This window comes from Salmo salar, chromosome ssa10 (genome assembly GCF_905237065.1).
Source record: "Salmo salar chromosome ssa10, Ssal_v3.1, whole genome shotgun sequence".
NCBI lineage: Eukaryota > Metazoa > Chordata > Actinopteri > Salmoniformes > Salmonidae > Salmo > Salmo salar.
In genome coordinates this window covers 9,248,750-9,271,061 of record NC_059451.1, presented here as the reverse complement: position 1 = coordinate 9,271,061, position 22,312 = coordinate 9,248,750, and the positions used below count along the sequence as shown (strand labels likewise).

The window sequence follows — 22,312 nt, the reverse complement described above, 5'->3', positions numbered from 1 at the left end:
GTCTGGAGATGGGAGACATTTGGCTCTAGATGACCGAACATGCCCTATATCTCCCCAGTTGTAAAATATAGGATTCAGTATCGTCTCTGGTGGAAGGTACGAATACAGTTCTTCGCAGCATACCGTTACTGCATATGGTACTTCAGAAGATAAATGAGACATACAAAATAGTTTTATCTAAAAGGCTTTTTATGAATGTTTCATAAGGTTGATGTAAAATGATTGTGTGACGCATAACCAGATACACTAGAATGAAGCACGCTGTTCGTTTCCGCTCTGTTTTCTAATTGGCCATTAGTCCATGGATTTCTCAGAAGACACATCAAAGCAAATATTGAAATAAAAAAAATAAAAAGAGGAAACACAGCGCAACGTTGTTGTTCACATCTCTTAAATGATCCGGCGCCGCATTCATATCAGCATAGGTATAGTGCAGCGAAGCAAAAAAATGACCTCCAATCGTTACATCTAATGACATTCTGTCATTGTTAATTTAATAATCCTATTGACCGATTTCTCGAGCTGTTCAGCAGCCCCAACATGCAGTAGGTTGGGCAAACAGCCCTTTTAGACCTTCGGGAGTCCCCCCCTCGTTATTTATACACAAGCTCTAGACCAATGTTGCCTGCCTGCTTGATACCAACTGCCTGGTGACCCTGATGACCCCACACTTGTACACACACTGCCAGATTGCTTTGTGAAATAAAGCTGTCAGTTGCACCACCCAAATAAAAAAACAACCCCTTTTCAGTACTTTGAGTTCCGTGGCTGTGACAGCACTGAAATATCGATATTGGGAGTGGATTAGTAAAAAAATTAAATCTTAATTCAAGTTTTGACAAGATATAGGAAGCAGGGGGCGAACAGTGTGGGTGTGTGTGTGTGTTTCCTGGAGATCTACATTGAGTAGGGGTTGTAAAAGGAGCGGCAGGCATAACTTTGAGTGTTTGTTCAGAGATCTGTGATGCTAGGCATTCCTTCATGACAGACATATGTAATACAAGAGGCCGAGCCCATGGAAGTGCCCTGATGCTCTCTGAAGTCTGTTTAATAGCTGTGCAAACAAATGGGATTCAATGATTGGAGTTTATTTTGGTCTCTTAGAGAGAATTCCCTGTTTTAATTTTGTTAAAATTGTGAAATGTGTCGCCCATAGAGATGGATAGAGAGTGCACTTGCCACAAAACACTTTGATTGCATGCACAATGCCATGGAGGGCTTTCACCATTTTAACTGGGTGGTCAACTGGTCTGCACATGGTCTTCTTTCTTAAATGGGTTTGTTTATAGTTTGTAAGGTTTCCATCCAGGTCAGTAGGAGAATCTGCCAATGAATTACAAGGAGCAGAAGGAGGAAGTTATGTCAGGTTGTTGGCTAGGACAGCTTTCCATTTTAAAGCCCATAGACCTTTTGTCTGTTGGCTGCACTCCCCTCCTCTAAGCCCGCCTCCAAATCAAAACCCCAAACGAGAACAAAGACGCAGAGGGGGAAAAAGTTGCATACTCAATGAGAAGAATCGAGACCAAAAACAAGATATTTGATCAACTGAATGCTTTCAAAAGGATGAAATATTATTACCCTTGAATATTATTTTTGGATAACAAATCAGTCGTTTTATATTTTTTGTTAATACATTTGTTATTTTTTTTTTCAGCACACATTTTGTTCTCTTTTGCTTAAAATATAAGTATTATTTTTGTTGACAGTTTTTATTCTTTCTCCGACAATCATTAAGTTCTTGACTCCTTACTCTTCTCCCTGTGCCCCTCCAGAACTGTGCCAGCTCCAGACCCTCCAGCTCATTAACCAGCTCCCGGCCCGCCAGCTCCCCCACGCCTTCCCCCCAGGGCCCCCAAGGTCCCAGCCTGGACGAAGGGGGGGACAAGACCTGCTCCGGCCAGCCCAGCCCACTTCCCAACCCCACCTACCCCCACACCCCAGGCCTTGTGGAGGAGAACGCCAACAGAGGTGAGCCACAAGCTCCCTCACCCACAGTTCCGATGACAATACTACCTACAGGGGTGAATCGATGACTACCTCCCTCAGTGCTTTCTGACCCTCATCCCGAATGCTGCATTTCACTCAGAAAAGGAGATCTCAGGCTGTATAATGCGTACCATGGTCTGAGAGCTGAATGAAAGGGGAGAAAAGACGGCTGAAAGAATATGCTCAAGCTTTTCACAAAAAAAAAAATCTAAATCGTTCCAAAAATATTTAGACACTCATTCTTCACTTCAAAAACATATTACCCTGTGTGGGAGTGTGGCCAAGTGTAGTTTGTAGTCCTACAGACTCCCATGGACATATTGCCCACAGTGGCATGGGTACGCATCTCACCCCAGTCTGTACTTTCTTGCTGTCTTCCCCTCTACAACCTGTACCCTGCCTACCTTCCAACTGTCTAAGTAAATTACGAAAAGGAGGACAGAGTTCTTGTCCTCCTTTTTGCAAATATAATAAAAAATAAGCATATTACTCAAATGTTGTACAACTTCGAGAGGCAATCATGAAATTCAGGAACAAAAATAAAACAAATAACCTTTGCTGATTTTTCTAAACCAATAATAGTTTCTCTTAGAGGATTTTGAGTAGCCTATGTAATTAGGACTGATAAATATGGAACTTTATTCAATCGAAACCTGAAACCGGATCTTGGCGCAACATGAGTTTGGAGTCATTTAATCAACAAAAAAGTGTTTTTATATGACAAAACATGTCAATTCAACCTCACATTTATTCAAACCATCTTCCTCAAGAACAATCTCATCCTAGTCTTACTGCGGGAACCTGCGTATTGGCTTTGATTGAACAGCGAATCTGCGATGCATTAGGTTGTGAACGAGGAGCGGTGCTTGGCACAGAGAGTGAACCCAGACGTGACAGCTCCTCTGTAGGACTCAAACACTGTCCAGACCGCACAGACTGAACAGCTTTAATGCAGTTCCCTGACCCGTGTATCACTGAGTGGAGTCAATGTAATTGAAGGGGGGAAAACACACATGATAACACACAACACAGCCATGCATGCACACACGCACATATGCACGCATGCACACACAAAGTATTTACGCACATGCACACACACATACACAAACACAACACAGACACACACACACAGCAGAGGAAAGTTTCTCAAAGCAGTAAAAAAAGGATGGTGGTTTAAAGCATCTCCTTTGTAAGTGACTCAAATACAGAGTCAAGCTGCTATATCTTGTCATTTCATTAAAGCGGCAATCTGGTATTCAAACAATTGCTCAGCCTGACACTTTTTTGGTAAACTGGCGAGGGATGGGTTCAAGGACTGACCATCTATGAGATCAAAATTATGTTTTAACCATGTTTTGAAGCTATACATTGTTTACACACAATGGAGTAAAATTAGCTCATATTTGGGGTTCTGACAGAGAAAAACAGTCTAACTAAGCTCATGAGGCATTTCTATGTTATATTTAAGCAATAAGGCCCGAGGGGGTGTGGTATATGGCCAATATACCATGGCTAAGGGCTGTTCTTATGCACGACGCAACACGAAGTGCTAGGACACAGCCCTTAGCCGTGTTATTTTGGCCATATATCACAAACCCCCGAGGTGCCTCTTTGCTATTATAAACTGGTTACCAACATAATCAGAGCAGTGAAAATAAATGTTTTGTCATACCCGTGGTATACGGTCTGATATACCACAGCTTTCAGCCAATCAGCATTAAGTGCTTGAGCCAGTTTATAATCAATCAAGAATAAGTCCAAAAATGGATGTTGCAATCACAGATTGCACCTTGAATATTATACATACAATGCCTTCAGAAAGTATTTATACCCTTTGAATTATTCCACATTTTGTCGTTACAAGCTGAATTCAAAATTAATAAAAACACTTCTTTTTTTTACCCATCTACACACATTACCCCATAATGAAAACATGTTTGACAATTTATTTTGCTAATTTATTGAAACTGAAATACAGAAATATCTCATTTACATACAGTACCAGTCAAAAGTTTGGACACACCTACTCATTCAAGGGTTTTTCTTTATTTTTTACTATTTTCTACGTTGTAGAATAATAGTGAAGACATCAACATGATGAAATAACATTTATGGAATCATGTAGTAACCAAAAAAGAATTACAAATCCAAATATATTTTGTATTTGATATTCTTCAAAGTAGCCACCCTTTGCCTTGATGACAGCTTTGCACACTCTTGGCAACCAGCTTCATGAGGAATTGTTTTCTAACAGTCTTGAAGGATTTCCCACATATGCTGAGCATTTGTTGGCTGCTTTTCCTTCGCTCTGCGGTCCAACTCATCCCAAACAATCTCAATTGGGTTGAGGTCGGGTGATTGTGGAGGCCAGGTCATCTGATGTAGCACTCCCATCACTCTCCTTGGTCAAATAGCCCTTACACAGCCTAGAGGAGTGTTTTAGGTCATTGTCCTGTTGAAAAAGAAATTATAGTCCCACTAAGCGCAAACTGGATGGGATGGCTGCAGAATCCTGTGCAGAATCCGCTGCAGAATCCTGTGGTAGCCATGCTGGTTAAGTGTGCCTTGAATTCTAAATAAATCACTGACAGTGTCACCAGCAAAGCACCCCCACACCATCACATCTCATCCTCCATACTTCACGGTGGGAATCACATATGCGGGGATCATCCGTTCATCCTACCAAGACATGGCAGTTGGAGACAAAAATCTCAAATTTGGACTCGTCAGACCAAAGGACAGATTTCCACCAGTCTAATGTCCATTGCTTGTGTTTCTTGGCCCAAACAAGTCTCTTCTTATTGGTGTCCTTTAGTAGTGGTTTCTTTGCAGCAATTTGACCATTAAGGCCTGATTCACGCAGTATCCTCTGAACAGTTGATGTTGAGATGTGTCTGTTACCTGAACTTTGTGAACATTTATTTGGGCTGCAATCTGAGGTGCTGTTAACTCTAATGAACATATCCTCTACAGCAGAAGTAACTCTGGGTCTTCCTTTCCTGTGGTGGTCCTCATGAGATCCAGTTTCATCATAGCGTTTGATGGTTTTTGCGACTGCACTTAAAGAAATGTTCCGTATTGACTGACCTTCATGTCTTAAAGTAATGATGGACTGTCGTTTCTCTTTGCTTATTTGAGCTGTTCTTGCCATAATGTGGACTTGGTCTTTTACCAAATAGGGCTATCTTCTGTATACCACCCCTACCTTGTCACAACACAACTGATTGGCTCAAACATATTAAGAAAGAAAGAAATTCCACAAATTAACTAGGCACACCTATTAATTGAGATGCATTCCAGGTGACTACCTCATGAAGCTGGTTGAGAGAATGCCAAGAGTGTGCAAAGCTGTCATCAAGGCAAAGTGTGGCTACTTTGAAGAATCTCAAATATAAAATATATTTTGATTTGTTTAACACTTTTTTAGTGACTACATATGTGTTATTTCATAGTTTTGATGTCTTCACTATTATTCTACAATGTAGAAAATAGTAGAAATAAAGAAAATGAGTAGGTGTGTCCGAACTTTTGACTGGTACTGTAAGTATTCACACCTTTGAGTCAATACTTTGTAGAAGGACTTTTTGCACTGATTACATCTGTGAGTCTTTCTGGGTAAATTTTTCCACTCCTGGATTGTGCAACATTTTCCCTTTATTCTTGAGAAAATTCTTCAAGCTCTGTCAAATTGGTTGTTGTAAGTCAATACTGTAACTAGGCCACTTTGGAACATTCACTGTGTCACGCCCTGATCTGTTTCACCTGTCCTTGTGATTGTCTCCACCCCTTCCAGGTATCGCTTATTTTCCCCAGTGTATTTATCCCTGTGTTTCCTGTCTCTCTGTGCCAGTTCGTCTTGTATGTTTCCAAGTCAACTAGCGTTTTTCCCGTTCTGCTTTTTGCATTCTCCTTTTTCTAGTCCTCCCGGTTTTGACCCTTGCCTGTTTCTGGACTTTGTACCCGCCTGCCTGACCATTCTGCCTGCCTTGACCACGAGCCTGTCTGCCACTCTGTACCTCCTGGACTCTGATCTGGTTTAGACCTTTTTGCCTGTCCGCGACCATTCTCTTGCCTACCCCTTTGGATTAATAAACATTGTAAGACTCCAACCATCTGCCTCCTGTGTCTGCATTTGGGTCTCGCCTTGTGCCTTGATACACTGTCTTTGTAAGCAACTCAAGTGTAGATTTGGCCATGTGTTTTATTTTTAATTTGAACCTTTATTTAACTAGGCAATTCAGTTCAGAAAAAAATCTTCTTTTCAATGATGGCCTACCGGGGAACAGTGGGTTAACCTCTCTGGTATCATTGGGACGCTAGCGTCCCACCTCGACAACAGCCAGTAAAATTGCAGGGCGCCAAATTCAAACAGAAATCCCATAATTAAAATTCCTCAAACATACATGTATTATACACCATTTTAAAGAAACTTCTTGTTAATCCAACCACAGTGTCCGATTCAAAAAGGCTTTACGGCGAAAGCACACCATGCGATTATGTTAGGACAGCGCCTAGCCACAAGAAACCATACAGACATTTTCCAGCCAAGGAGAGGACTCACAAAAGTCAGAAATAGCAATTAAATGAATCACTAACCTTTGATTTTCATCTGGTGGCACTCCCAGGACTCCGTTACACAAATGTTCAATAAAGTCCCTCTTTATGTCCAAAAACCTCAGTTTCAATTGGCGCGTTATTTTCAGTAATGCATTGTCTCAAATAACATCCGGTGAAATTGCAGAGAGCCAAATCAAATTACAGAAATGCTCATCAACATTGATGAAAGATACAAGTGTTATACATAGGATTAAAGATAAACGTCTTGTTAATCCCGCCACTGTGTCAGATTTCAAAAAGGCTTTATGGCGAAAGCACACCAAGCGATTATGTTAGGACAGCGCCTAGCCACAAAACACCATACAGACATTTTCCAGCCAAGGAGAGGACTCAGAAATAGTGATTAAATGAATCACTTACATTTGATCTTCATCTGGTGGCACTCCCAGGACTCCATGTTACACAATAAATGTTCATTTTGTTCGATAATGTCCCTCTTTATGTCCAAAAACCTCAGTTTTGTTGGTGCGTTTAGTTCAGTAATCCAAAGGCACAAAGCGCGCTCTCAACATCTAGACGAAAAGTTAAAAAAGTTTAATTTGGGCATGCTTTTCATCCAAAATTCCGAATGCTGGCCCCTACCCTAGTGAAGTTAACTGCCTTGTTCAGGGGCAGAACGACAGATTTTTTACCTTGTCAGCTCAGCGTTTCGATCCAGCAACCTTTCGGTTACTGGCCCAACAGTCTAATTACTAGGCTACTAGGTTATTGTGTTTTAAGTTAAGGTGAATTCATCTTCCAGTGTCTTGTGGAAAACAGACTGAACCAGGTTTTCCTCTAGGATTATGCCCCAGTCCTTAACGATTGCAAGCACACCCATAACATGATGCAGCCACCACTATGCGTGAAAATATGGAGAGTGGTACTCAGTAATGCATTGTGTTGGATTCGCCCCAAACATACTACTTTGTATTGAGGACAAAAAGTGAATTGCTTTGCCACACTTTTTGCAGTATTAATTTAGTGCATTGTTACTAACAGGATGCATGTTTTGGAATCTTTTTATTCTGTACAGGCTTCCTTCTTTTCCCTCTGTCAATTAGGTTAGAATTGTGGAGTAACTACAATGTTGATCCATCCTCAGTTTTCTGGAATGCCTCAGCGGTTTCCTTCCTCTCCGGCAACTGAGTTAGGAAGGATGCCTATACCTTTGTAGTGACTGGATGTATTAATACACCATCCAAAGTGTAATTATACTAAACAAAAATATAAACGCCGCATGCAACAATTTCAAAGGTTTTACTGAGTTACAGTTCATATGAGGAAATCAGTCAATTGAAATAAATTCATTCGGCCCTAATCTATTGATTTCACATGGCTGGGAATACAGATATGCATCTGTTGGTCACAAATAACTTTTAAAAAAAAATGGGCCTTACAATGGGCCACAGGATCTCATCATGGTATTTCTTTGCATTGAAATTGCCATCGATTAAATGCAATTGTGTTTGTTGTCCGTAGCTTATGCCTGCTCTTACCATAACCCCACGACACCATACACGTGGTCTGCGGTTGTGAGGCCAGTTGGACTTACTGCCAAATTCTCTAAAACGATGTTGGAGGCGGCTTATGGTAGAGAATTGAACATAACATTTTCTGGCATCAGCTCTGGTGGCCATTCCTGCAGTCAGCATGCCAATTGCACGCTCCCTCAAAACTTGATACATCTGTTGCATTGTGTTGTGTGACAAAACTGCACATTTTAGAGTGGCCTTTTATTGTCCACAGGTGCACCTGTGTAATGCCGTTTAATCAGCTTATTGATATGCCACACCTCAGGTGGATGGATTAGCTTGGCAAAGGAGAAATGCTCACTAATAGGGATGTTAACAAATTTCTAAACTATTATTGCACACGGTGAGCCCATGCAACTTACAGTATTATGTGACTTGTCCATCAGTTACAGCAAGCGAGGGGGCCCACAAAATGCAGCCGAGGCCAATTTTATTTAATTATTTGTGAAGCACAAACATAAATATTGTTTGTCAGCCGTTATTATCCAGCTAATTTCTTGTGCGGCACCACCTCCCATATCAATGTGCTCCGCTCTGCATGATTGAGCGTCTAGTGAGCTTTGCGCTAGCATTGTACTCTACTGCTCTGCTTTACTCTACTGTATGCATATGTAATGCTCAGCGGAGCCCCAGCGCTCGCACAACCACTCTAACTAATCGTCTTGACGAGCCCGCCCATAATCCAACGCAACATGAGCAATGATTGAATATTTGTTTTTAATACCGGGCCATTTTTTTAAAATCGTCGGCAAGTAGTGGGTAGGGCACCCCCCTGACCGCCAAGGGACCATTGGAACTAGATAATGTGAGGAGGACACGGAGAGAGGGAGAGAGAGAGAGAGAGAGAGGGGGGGGGAGGGAGGGAGGGAGAGAGAGAGAGACAGGGTGTTGAAGGATGGAGTTTAACGAATGAAAAAGAGAGATAGATAGAGAGCGAGCGAGGAGAGATGAGGTTGATTGTGTGCACTGTCTGTGGGTGTTGTTGTATTGTGCATATAGTACGTACGAGCTGAGCTCTAAGGAAGTGTAAAGTGCAGCGATCTATAACTCTATTTAACAGAATGAACATTACCCAATACCAAGACATTTTATCCAAAAACCTGCTTTGGCTCTAGCAGGAGGCTGACACAAGTGGATTTTCCAGTAAGACAATAACCCCGAGCACTAATCAACATCCACAAAGGAATGGTTAATTGATCACAAAATAAAAGTCTCAGTCTCAGGACTTGAACCACATTGAAAACCTGTGGTTTGAGTTGAAGAGAGCAGTCCATAAGTGCAGGCGAAGGATATCAAGGATCTGGGAAAGATTCTATTTGAAAGAATAGTCTAAGATCCCTCCCAACGTGATCTCCAATCCCATAAAACATTTTCGAAAAATTCTGTGTCGTTATCCTCACGAAATTGTTGGCATCCTTGAAATAAGTAATACGAATACTGAGTTATATTGTATGCAATTTTTTTTCAATTATGGTATACTAATACAATTGCTCAGAGAAAGAGATTTTGTTTAACAGGTAATCAAAAAAAATATCACGTGTGATGTTCATACAGAGAGGCACTGTTGACCTGTTTCAGGGTTTTCACAACTTTTTGTTTAATATTACTGTAGGAATATCATATAATTCTATAAGTTCTAATAGAAAATGTTTTTCTAAAATAACAGTGTTAAGTCAATATAAACAAGGGTTCTAATGGTCAGATTTTCTCCTCTAGCATCTGTTGTTCCCTTTTATTTGTGCACCACAGTTTTGGAAAGCTGTTTTACTTATAATACTCAATGTTGTTGTTTCACCTCCCCCTTATTTTAATGGACTTACTGAAAGTCAATGTTTCTTAGAGCAACTATAAAAACCCTAAATAACAACTGTGAAAGTGACGAAACAAAAGTGAATTCCTTTCTACAGAAATATTGAAGATTTGTGCATTGTCCCTGGCCAATAATAAATCAAATAAAGTCAGTCAAGGGTATGCTTCCCTAATGGCCCCCTATTTCCTATATAGTGCAATACTGTTAACCAGGGCCCATAGGTCTCTGGTCAAAAGTAGTGCACTATATAGGGAATAGGGTGCCATTTGTGTATGCAACTTAAGTGAAGTTGTCAGTGCGCAGCCTGCCAGGATTCTATCCACATAGCACTCTAGTAAAAAGTAGTACACTATATTGGGTGTAGGGGGCCATTTGGGACTCAGCCTAAGTCAAGTTGTCAGTGCGCAGCCTGCCATGATCTGATCCCTAGTGCTGTCTGTCGTCTCTGGGTACAGGCCCATCTCCTGTAGGTGAAGGAGAAACCATATGGCTGTACTGCTAACATCTGACTCGCCCCCCTCTTAACATGTGTTTCTCAGCATCAGCTGCAATTAGGGGCCTACCATTGCGTCTAAATAAAGGGGCTCGTCTCTCTATTGCATGCAGCCGCAGATTACCCCCAGAGCTCCCCACCAACACCAATGTGGTGCATGGGGATGGGGGGATGACTTCTCCTCCTCCATCCCTCTTTCATTCCCTCCCTCCTGGCCCGCTGCTTGTCACACACGTTTAGCCTGATTCATTGACACGCCACAGGATCTGGGGCCTCCCAAAACGCCCCAGAGACAATGACAGCATCACCTTCTCTCCTTCAAACTCATCTGAAGTACACCTTTTTAGTCCTCGTTCACCTTGTTCAAACAAAAGCTGCATGTGGAGGTATCCGGAACATTTCTGTTTGTGTGATCATTAGCACAATATTGATGTTGTGAAGCTAAAAGGAACACCAGAGCGCTCTCTCGCTGTTTTTCTGCCTCACTGTGGGAATTTCCATATACCGGTTTTGATTGAATAGCGGCAGTAACGGGGTAAAGTTATCGTTTCCAGCTAGCCATAACATAGCATCGTGATTCTTAATCCGCCGTATTGGTTTAGCCTGTTTTCTGTTTCGTCTGCTGTGTTCCAGCAAGGTTAGTTTGTCACCCTATCACAGAAATAAGAGAGTGTATTGAAGTGTACTACCAATTTTTATTAGTCAGGTTTTACTAATTTGATTTATACTGTAGCTCTTGAAAGACGATAACTTCAAACGTCATTGACGCTTTTCCGTGTTTATCCGTGTAAAAACAGAAATGCTATGTTTTCAATTACTGATTCCAGTTGGAAAAACAGCTGGGCACATCTATCCAGGTATATGCTCCTATTTTCTTAAGGAATGAGTTGTTACATTGGGGATTGGCATCACATCGATAATTGCACTAGCAGAATTACAGACACCAGCAAACCCTGGTGCGGCGAGAGGGAGGTGTACTCTCCATGGTGGCTTATGGTCAACGTCTCGCTGATGCAAAGTGATGTGTACTAATTCTACATCTGGTCAAACAAAACAGGCCCCAGAAGTTCAGCCAATGCAAAAATCACTTCCCTTTCTCTCTTCCTTTCCTTCTTTCCTCCTGCCCTCTCTTTATTCAAGCCATTTATGCATCTTTATTCATTTTTCTCCCATCCACAATGATTGACAAATAACTGGGGGTGACCTTGAAGGTTGTATGCTTTGAGCTTTAGCTTGCTCAGCCTTTGTTTAGTGGATCTGTGCCGCTGTATCAGGGCCTTGTCATTTGGACTGAGGCTTTGAGGACTTGATTGTAGCCTACAGTCTAAATACCCAAACAAACTGCTGGGGCCAAAATGTGCTATTGGTTTGCTGTGTATTTACATTCCTTCCTTCTTCTCACTCTGTCTTTCTACATCTCTCTCTCTTCTATGTTTCGCTTTCTCTCTCTCATCTCTCTCTTGTCTCTCTATCTCTCCCATCTTTTCCTCTCTCTGTCTCTTCTCACTCCCTTCTCCGCTCCCTCTTATCTCTGAATGGCACATGCAGGATCTCTGGCCTAGAGTCATATGTTTACACGAAAACCAGTTTGGGGGAAGAAATTACGTTTTGAGATGTCAATTTAGGAATTCCATATTCTTCATTTCCTTTTTGCTTGGGGCCGTATTATGTGAAATCTGTAATTCATTCTGAGGTGAACTTTAACTCTGGCACCCGCATGTTCTTGCGCTCATGCTCCGGCACTTCATATTTATCAGACACACAGCCAATGAACAAAGGAAAAGCTGAAATATTGAACGCGTGTTGTCGCTCTTAGGGCGCTTTAAGTGTGAATGTTTATGCATATGCACTCGACTGTTTCAAAGCGTGCCGGGTTCCAAATGTGTTTTCCTACTCGTTTCGCATACGGCTTGCTTGAGCAAAGTCGGGGACAGAAATCTATTCATAATTCAAAGAAACAACAACGGCGAGTTGAAAGCTATAACAAATTGGAGGGAAAAGTTGAATTTGTATCTTCTTAGGAGGCTGACTCCATAATACATACTGCTCCCACTGTGTGGTAATGGGATATATGATGGATGGCCAACCAGCATAGACTCCCATTCCTTCTCTTTGCTATTCATCTGTTTATCTATTTATTCATTTCTTCCGTCATCCAGTGAGACCCAGACTAACTGTGGATTTGGCCCAGGCTCTGGAGGGTTCGCCGTAAGTGGCCTAAAAGGTATATTTCACCCAAATTACACAATGACATATTGGTTTCTGTACTCTGTTAGCAGCCTATGCAGTAAGATGTCAGCAATCCATACTTTGGTTTTGTGTACCTGGCCACTGTCTTCAAATGTGTCACTTTGTAATTTGGGTGAACTATCCCTTTAACATGGTTGTTTATCAAAAGAAGGATGGATGCTACAATTTACTATAGATCCTGTAGGGCGTTTTGGTGTTGATTGATGTCATTGGTGGCACAAGGTGCAGTGTGGCTTTGGCTTCCTCAAAGCAGATTTGATGTGGTTGTTGTTAGCCCATAAGTTAAAGGTACAACTGCCTCCACTAACCTATTGTGCCAAACAACACCCCTTGGCTGTGGTATAAACTTTAATACTTTGTTGAAATACAGTACATTAACAATCAATGTCGAGACATTGTACCTGTCTTGTAGATTATGCACTCTAAAAAAAAATGTACTTTAGAAGAGTATACTGTACATACACCACTACAACCAGACCAGTTGTTTCTCAAGATGTCGCTCTAGCTAGGCAACCTCGACCTAAAGAAGTGAAATTCCTGATTTTACCTGGATTATGTTGGAGAGGCTTACATTAAAGAACACCCTCTGTGTTCTGTTGGACAGGTAACTCTTTATCCACAATATAGCAGGGGGTGTGAAGCCATAACACGTTTCTTTTCCCAGAAGCAGACTATGATCGATAATGTCAAAAGCCATCCTGAAGTCTAACAAAACAGCCCCCACAATCTTTTTATCATCAGCCCATCATCAGTCTTTTGTGTAAGTGCTGTGCTTGTTGAATGTCCTTGCCTATAAGCGTGCTGAAAGTCTGTTGTCAATTTGTTTACTGTAAAATAGCTACTTTTTTTTTTCAAAAGTTTAGTAAGGGTTGGTAACAGGCTGATTGGTTAGCTATTTGAGCCAGTAAAGGGGCTTTACTATTCTTGCGTAGCGGAATTACTTTTGCTTCGCTCCAGGCCTGAGGGCACACACTTTCTAGTAGGCTTTGATTGAAGATATGCCAAATAGGAGTGGCAATATCGTCCGCTATTATCCTCAGTCATTTTCCATCCAAGTTGTCAGAACCTGGTGGCTTATCATTGTTGATAGACAACAATACTTTTTTCACCTCTTCCACACTCACTTTACGGATTTCAAAATTACGATGCTTGTCTTTCATAATTTGTTCAGTTATACTGTACTTGGATGTGTAGTGTCAGCGTTTGTTGCTGGCATGTTTGCTAATCTTGACAATGAAAAAAATCATTAAAGTAGATGGCAACATCAGTGGGTTTTGCGCTGAATGAGCCATCTGATTCAATGAATGAGTATTGCCTTTTTGCCCAAAATTTCATTTAAGGTGGTCCAAAGCTTTTTACTATTATTCTTTATATAATTAATCTTTGTTTCATAGTATAGTTTCATCTTCTTTTTATTCAGATTAGTCACATGATTTCTCAATTTGCAGTATGTTTTTGAATCGGTTGTGTCAAGTGCAGCAGCTACTGTAGTTGCTCCTCATTACACACATACAGACCTGCAAATATTATTTAAATCATCAACAGAAGAATTACTACAAAACTTATTGTATGATCTCTTATACATTATGTTAGGCCAAGCCTTAGGAACTTTGTTTTTCCTAGATATGGCTACTATATTATGATCACTACATCCATAGGATTTGGATACTGCTTTAAAGCTCATTTCTGCAGCTTTAGTAAAGATGTGATAAATACATGTTGATGATTTCATTGCTGTGCTGTTTGTAACTACCATTGTAGGTTGACTGACACTGGTTACAGTTTGAAGCTTTTTGTTGAGTGGGCAGCTTGATAAAAGCCAGTCAATATTGAAATCACACAGAAAATATACAGTTGAAGTCGAAAGTTTACATACACTTAGGTTGGAGTCATTAAAACTCATTTTTCAACCACTCCACAAATTTCTTGTTAACAAACTATAGTTTTGGCAAAGTTGGTTAGGACATCTACTTTGTGCATGACACAAGTCATTTTTCCAACATTTGTTTACAGACAGATTATTTCACTTATAATTCACTGTATCACAATTCCAGTGGGTCAGAAGTTTACATACACTAAGTTGACTGTGCCTTTAAACAGCTTGGAAAATTCCAGAAAATTATGTCATGGCTTTCGAAGCTTCTGATAGGCTAATTGACTTTGGTGTGAAAAGTGCAACTCAATCCCAGGACAAGAGCAAAGGACCTTGTGAAGATGCTGGAGGAAACAGGTACAAAAGTATCTATATCCACAGCAAAACGAGTCCTATATCGACATACCCTGAAAGGCTGCTCAGCAAGGAAGAAGCCACTGCTCCAAAACCGCCATAAAAAAGCCAGACTATGTTTTGCAACTGCATATGGGGACAAAGATCATACTTTTTGGATAAATGTCCTCTCGTATAATGAAACAAAAATAGAACTGTTTGGCCATAATGACCATCGTTATGTTTGGAGGGAAAAGGGGGAGGCTTGCAACCCGAAGAACACCATCCCAACCGTGAAGCATGGGGGTGGCAGCATCATGCTGGGGGGGTGCTTTGCTGCAGGAGGGACTGGTGCACTTCACAAAATAGATGGCATCATGAGGAAGGACAATTATGTGGATATATTGAAGCTACATCTCAAGACATCAGTCTGGAATTTAAAGCATGGTCGCAAATGGGTCTTCCAAATGGACAATGACCCCAAGCATACTTCCAAAGTTGTGGCAAAATGTCTTAAGGACAACAAAGTCAAGGTATTGGAGTGGCCATCACAAAGCCCTGACCTCAATCCTATAGAACATTTGTGGGCAGAACTGAAAAAGCGTGTCCGAGCAGGGAGGCCTACAAACCTGACTCAGTTACACCAACTCTGTCAGGAGGAATGGGCCAAAATTCACCCAACTTATTGTGGGAAGCTTGTGGAAGACTACCCGAAATGTTTGACCAAAATTTAAACAATTTAAAGGCAATGCTACCAAATACTAATTGAGTGTATGTACACTTCTAACCAACTGGGAATGTGATAAAAGCTGAAATAAATAATTATCTCTACTATTATTCTGACATTTCACAACCTTAAATAAAGTGGTGTTCCTAACTGGCCTAAGACACGGAATTTTTACTAGCAATAAATGTCAGGAATTGTGAAAAACTGAGTTTAAATGTATTTGGCTAAGGTGTATGTAAACTTCCGACTTCAACTGTACATCTCTGTTGATATCACGTACATTATCAAGCATTTCACACATGTTATCCAGATACTGACTGTTAGCACTTGGTGGTCTATAGCGGCTTCCCACAATAATGGGCTTTAAGTGAGGCAGATGAACCTGTAGCCATATTACTTCCACAGTATTTAACATGAGATCATCTATACGCTTTACAGGAATGTGGTTCTGAATATACACCGCAACACCACCCACATTGACATTTCTGTCTTTTTTGTAGATGTTATAAGCATGTATTGCTACCACTGTATCATCAAAGGTATTATCTAAGTGAGTTTCAGAGATAGTCAGAACATGAATGTCATCTGTCAAGTTATTGATTTCATTAACCTAGTTTCTTAGGCTACATATGTTAGTGTGGGATATTTTTTTAGCACTTATTGGATGCTTGATTGTTTTTATTGCTTCACTGGGAGTCTTATCAGAATTAGACATGCTCATGTTATTTATGTTTGAGCTGATAGTGCAGGATGAGCCGACCACAGTGGACTTCCTACTAGGGCACTCTGCGTCAGTGCTAAAAGTATAACTCTGGTTCATAGGCACAATAGTTGTAGGCTCAACAGAGGCAAAAACCTCCAGGTCTCCCTCATCTTCAACCTTGTTTTTGCTCCCAATCAAGGGCGTTGCTCAGGGACCCGTGTTGTCCCCCGCTCCCTTACCACTCCCCTGGGGGTGACCTCTCACGTCCCGCCCGCACCGCTGCTTGTACAGGCCCCTGGGAGATGGAGGGGTGGGGGGTGGGGGGGGGGGGGCAGGTATAGCATAGAGGCAAGGTGACAGCACTCTAAACCAATGGCACATCAAGACACTTCTTCCCCGGGCAGCAGGACCGTAGATCAGGACAGGGAGGATGGCGGAGCGACTGAGGGTGACAGGGGAATAACATCCCTTTCTCCTCAATCGACAGGGACCATAACTCCTGCTTCTCCAGGGACAGATTGAGAAAGGCAATAGCCAGGGGCTGTGAAGCACGGATGCTTAGGAGAATTGAAAGTTAAAGAAGCAGCGGTTGGGACTTTTTGTTATTTTTATTTTTTTTGTCCCTTTTTTTATGAAAATATAAAAAAATCCTTATAAAACTATCGAACAATAAATCCTGTGCGTTCTTGCACCCCCCCAAAAAATAAAAAAGCATTATTTTATATACACTGAGTGTACAAAACATTAAGAACACCTCCCTAATATTGAGTTGCACCCCCCCCCTTTCACCCTCAGAACAGCCTCACTTCGTTGGGGCATGGACTCTACAAGATGTTGAAAGCGTTCCACTAGGGATGCTGGCCTGTGTTGATTCCAATGCTTCCCACGGTTGTGTCAAGTTGGTTGGATGCCCTTTCTTGATGCACATGGGAAACTGTTGAGCGTGAAAAACCCAGCAGCATTGCAGTTCTTGTATGTTTCAAAGTATTTTTTGCTACTTTTTGTTATCTACCATGCCTCTTAGATTATGTAGAGCAAGACCAGGATATTTGAACCAAACGGAGTTTCCTTCTGAAGCTTCATTTCCTGGTCCAGGCTTAGTGGTGTTGAAAATGTGATGCATTACATTTTCTGATTGTTATACTGCTTGGTGTGTTGTAGGGTATTGTATATTTTAGAGTACTGTGATGAGCTGGTACTAATGATAGTGCACTGTTATGAATCATTGTGTTACACGGTCTTGTGTCTCTCAGAGCCTATATGGTTACTGCTGCATCAGGCTCACACCATCTCTCCTTCTTCCTCTATCTATATCTCTCTCTCTCCCTTCCTCACTATCTCTCTCTTCCCCTCTGTCTTTCCTCCCGTCTCCTTCTCTTCCCCATCCCCGTCCTCTCCCCCCTATCTCCCTCTCCATCCTGCCTGAGGCGAGAGCCTCCTCCTTCTCCATGCATGGCCACTTTCCCCTGGGGAACAGCTTTTATTGACTGATCAATTTCACAGTAGCTTATTGAATGCCTTTTAATGGTTTCTTTATTTTCAATTATAATACACTGTGTCTCGCCTGACAACGTGGCAACCGACAACGACCCAATGTACTCGCCAGAGAGCAGCGAAATTCTGAAACCCCCATTTTGAGAAATTACGAATGTTTTATGTGTTCGTTGTAATGTGTTTGAGACTTTTATTGTCACCCTGTGATAATATTGTCCTAAACTGTGTGGGGCGAAAAAGATTGACTGGTTGAATAATACGCGAGTTATCGTTTGTCAAGATATTATACCAATGGTGATAATAAGGAAACACTACACAACAGAAAACATCAGTCAAATCACATTAGATGAATTAATATTTGTGCTGGTTGAGATGTAGGCCTAATACATTCCACCATAGAGTAGCTTGCGATTTCCAAGCCCAGTATGGTCACTGACTAGAAGAGGGGAAGGGTACATTTCAATGTGCGTTGGAGATTAATCGGCGGCATATAAAAAATTGGGATTATTACATTTAACTCGCCTCCAGGCACTGTCATCAAGTTGATGAAGGCAAACACCGATAGGTCTGGTAAATACAGTGGATTAAAAAAAAACTGCTAGAGTGTTAAGGTGTGTGTGTGTATATTGGATGGTGGGGATTGTGTTTGTGCGTGCCTGCCAGCCGACCAGGTTACCAGGCACCTGCTCCACTGAAGGTGAAAGAAGTGCTCACTTGAGCTCATTGAAAAGTAGATGTGACAGTAAATTTTTCAGCCTCCCGAGATGGGAGATCTTGTTATAGCAGTCAGGATGGGGGTCAGGGCAGTGGCTGTTGATGATTGAGGAAAAGAGAAGTAAATTCATTCTGCTTCAGGCACTTTGTCAAGTGCCAGTAGCTTACCGTTGAGAGCCACTCACCCATCACTGTGTTACGGCCCCAGAGGTCACCCTCCCGTCGTAAATCAGAGTCGCCTCGCCTCGGCTGCTAAACCTATTGCCTGCTCTCCTATTGCCGCTCCCCCTGCTCCTAGTGAAATGAAAAAGGAAGATCAGCCAAGCCCAAGTTGCTGCTGCTGTATTGAAGAACATAACAGGGGCATGCATGTAAAGAGATGACTGGGACTGGGAAAGAACTCTCTGGGAGCACTCCTCCACACCACATGTTGCTTCTGTTTCATAAAAGCCACCTCTCTTTTTTCGCTCTCTCGCTCTCTCTCTCAATTCAATTCAATGGGCTTTATTGGCATAAAAAACAACAACACATGATTACATTGCCAAAGCAAGTCTATCGGTCTCTCTTTTTCTCTCAGGGTACATATCGATCCTCACGTATCAAGTCATTAAAAAGTGTATTTTCTCAGTTTTTTCTTCTTTCTATTGTTTATGAAAATGAGGCAATTAATTGGTCTGTTTAAGTTGGAACAACCCGTTCCTGGTGGTTTATGATGTGTATAGAGTTTTTGCCGCCATTGCATCGCTGCAATTGCATTGCCATCAGTGACAATGTTTTTGATTACTCCTGACAAACCTCCTTGGAGTGTTAATTAAAAATGGTAGCAGATGCGCAGGTGTGGGAGATCATTAGGAGACACAGGGCCCCCTTGTTCACACACACACTTGTCTCGCCACACCCCAGCCCAGCGTGCACACGATTGCACACACACAGGCCTCCACAGCTCAGAGGAGAAGATATCAGGAAAGAAGAGAAGAGAAAAGGAACAGAGAGGGGAGGAGCAAGGGAGAGGGGTGAGAGGATGGAAGGACGGAAGATGAGAGAAAAGAGGGAGGGAAGAGGAGAAGGAAGGAGAAGAGGAGAGGAAACAGCGCTAACACCTTAATCTGCCAGACAACAGATAGAACCAAACCAGAAGCATATCCAAAACCAACTCAACCAGCAGGTGCCTTAATAACATACAACCGTCAATCCTACACACCTACAAACTGTTCTAGGATCAGCATTAGTCAGCCCTGCAGTATCCAGTATCTCTCACTTTGGGTTTCCATGTCTGAGTGATGGCGCTAAATGCCCCAACACAGCTGCAAGCAGCACGAAAGCTATCAGTGGTGTGTTTCTGAATCTCCCCCAAAGTGCGAAAGGTCTGATGATACTCAAACATGCAGTGTTAGTTTTTCTGGTGAAACGTAAGCTCCGTTCTACAGAAGGATTCCTTCATTTTTCAGACTGCTCGCACTGCCATCACGGCCCAGAGCTTTGGACCCAGCCAGGACTCGGGGCTGGCCTCAGGCAACTCTACATACAGACCTTCACAGGGTGACTCCAAACCAAACATCAAATGTACGAACGCAAACCCCCAAAAGGCTCCCTTTCTTTCAACCTGTTAATTGATATATTATGAAATTATTGAAATCTTGTGTGGCCATGTGCAAACATTTTTCTGGGATGGTGGGAAAGAGGGAGAGAGAGAGAAAGAGAGAGGAAAAGGGATCCGGTGTGTGTGTGCACTGCTGTTTTTAATATTCCTTCTTATTAGGGTGTGATTATCCTCCCACGCCTGGCTTCTCTCACATGATGACTGGAAGAGGAGCGGGGAGACCAGGAGAGAGGACCCTGAAAACCTGCGTTTTCACCTCTAACTTTACACTTTCATTTCAGCTTTTTCCTCAGTGAATCAGCCTTTTTTCTTAAAGTAACTGTGAATTCTGACTGCCAAATGACAAAGATAGTTGATTAAAAAAAGTATTTATAGAAAAATTGTGTCCGTAAAATAGCTATTTAAATATATGGATACTAGCCTACAATGGATGTTCAGGGTTTGTTTAAATATTAGGCAATTTTGAGTATTACTGCTCTTACATCCCTTGAGAAGAGTCATTGGTGTATTTGTTGATGGTATCATGCCAAACATTGTCGACGACCTCTGAAGACTCCCACCGTTTAACAGGCGCTAACATCAGCCGTAAGCGAACGGTTAGCCTTTTCCAGCATCTCTCTCCCAGGATGGTTATGCCTTTATGTTCGCCTCCTCTTCACGCATACACACACACTCGCGTCCAAAGGCCTCTCCAGTCAGCCGATGCGCTTCTGCCGCTGCTCCTCACCGCCTTCAACATACTCTGGCACAGTTTTGCTAACCTTTCAAATAGAAAATGGTCCCCAGTTCCACCCTTTGATGCAAATCGCCAGAGCAGGCTGGATACATGCCACTGAGGATGCTGGCGACCGTGCTATGATCTGACGGAATATTCCGTGCACCGAGAGAAGAAAAAAAATTTAAAGAAAAGGATGAAAAAGAGAGAGAAACAGGATGGAGGGAAGAGGAGAAGAAGAAGAAGAAAAAAGGCAGCGAGAAACTGCAGAGCAGGTCTCCGGGGCCCGACCAGGCACTTTGTATCGTACATATATCAGCTGTCAACCACGGGCTCTAAAGAGACACACAGAAACACAATGGAACTGACAGATGGTCCAAAACAAACCAAACCTGGTTTGATGCTATTAAAATCTGTTTACCTCGGCCAGACGGCTGCCTGTGTGTGTGCGTACCTGTCTGTCTGTCTGTCTGTCTGTCTGTCTGTCTGTCTGTCTGTCTGTCTGTCTGTCTGTCTGTCTGTCTGTCTGTCTGTCTGTCTGTCTGTCTGTCTGTCTGTCTGTCTGTCTGTCTGTCTGTCTGTCTGTCTGTCTGTCTGTCTGTCTGTCTGTCTGTCTGTCTGTCTGTCTGTCTGTCTGTCTGTCTGTCTGTCTGTCTGTCGTGTGTGTGTGTGTGTGTACAGTATGTGTGAGATGGTGTTTGTGTTTGTTCTGTGCGTGTGTGTGCTGTTTCTTAGCTCCCAGCATTACATCCAGCTCACTGTTATGTTAGCAGATCCCAGGCGGCAGTTCTAAGGCTGAATAGTGCAGTGTGTGTGTGCTTGTGTGTTTAGGAGCAATACCACAATTAAGATAAAACAAAAGACACAACATAGTGAAACTCAGACATTCTCACTGATTGCTATGGTTGTTGTTGGACACCAGCTAAACTCTCTTTAAGTACTGACTGATCCCTCCCCAAGCAAAGGGTAAGAGAGAATATCCCCCTTCCCTATCCCCCCTTCTTCATCCCATCCTCCCCTCCTCTAAAGAGGTCTGACACCTTAGAATGATGAACCCCTTAAATCCACGGACCTTTCTCATGTGGACTTCATCCCCCCCCCACCCACACTCTCTCCGTGTAGATGAGACAGAGACAGATTAAGATATTTCTGATGGGGAGCGATTTGAGCGCAACACGCTAAATTAATTCTGGTGGAAGCCAGCTCACCTACTATTACTGACGCAGGGCCACTTTGAGACCATGACAACTATGAGAGAGGAGAGGAGTTGACAGGCCGTGAGTGTGCGTGGGTGTAGGTGTGTGTGTGTGGAAGTGTGATTACTTTGCAAGAATAATGTGTTACATTTACTGTATCAGATGCAGTCTCAGTTGCAGTTATAATATTCCTATTTAAAGGCTTTTTTGGGGGTTTGCTTAAGACAGCATACAATTATATGTGATGATGGACTTTTGGGCTCATATGGGCTTCTGAATATCAAAAT

At 42.2% G+C, this 22,312-nt stretch overlaps 1 protein-coding gene across 2 annotated transcripts in view; it reads left to right on the top strand.

Moving 5' to 3' along the window:
- LOC106613480 (adhesion G-protein coupled receptor D2) overlaps positions 1–22,312 on the top strand; it is a 167,014-nt gene that overhangs the window by 93,118 nt on the left and 51,584 nt on the right. For both annotated transcript variants that reach the window (XM_045687280.1, XM_014215752.2), the window contains one exon: positions 1,773–1,968. In XM_045687280.1, the coding sequence (XP_045543236.1) occupies positions 1,773–1,968 (196 nt within the window). The remainder of the gene's footprint in view (positions 1–1,772; positions 1,969–22,312) is intronic.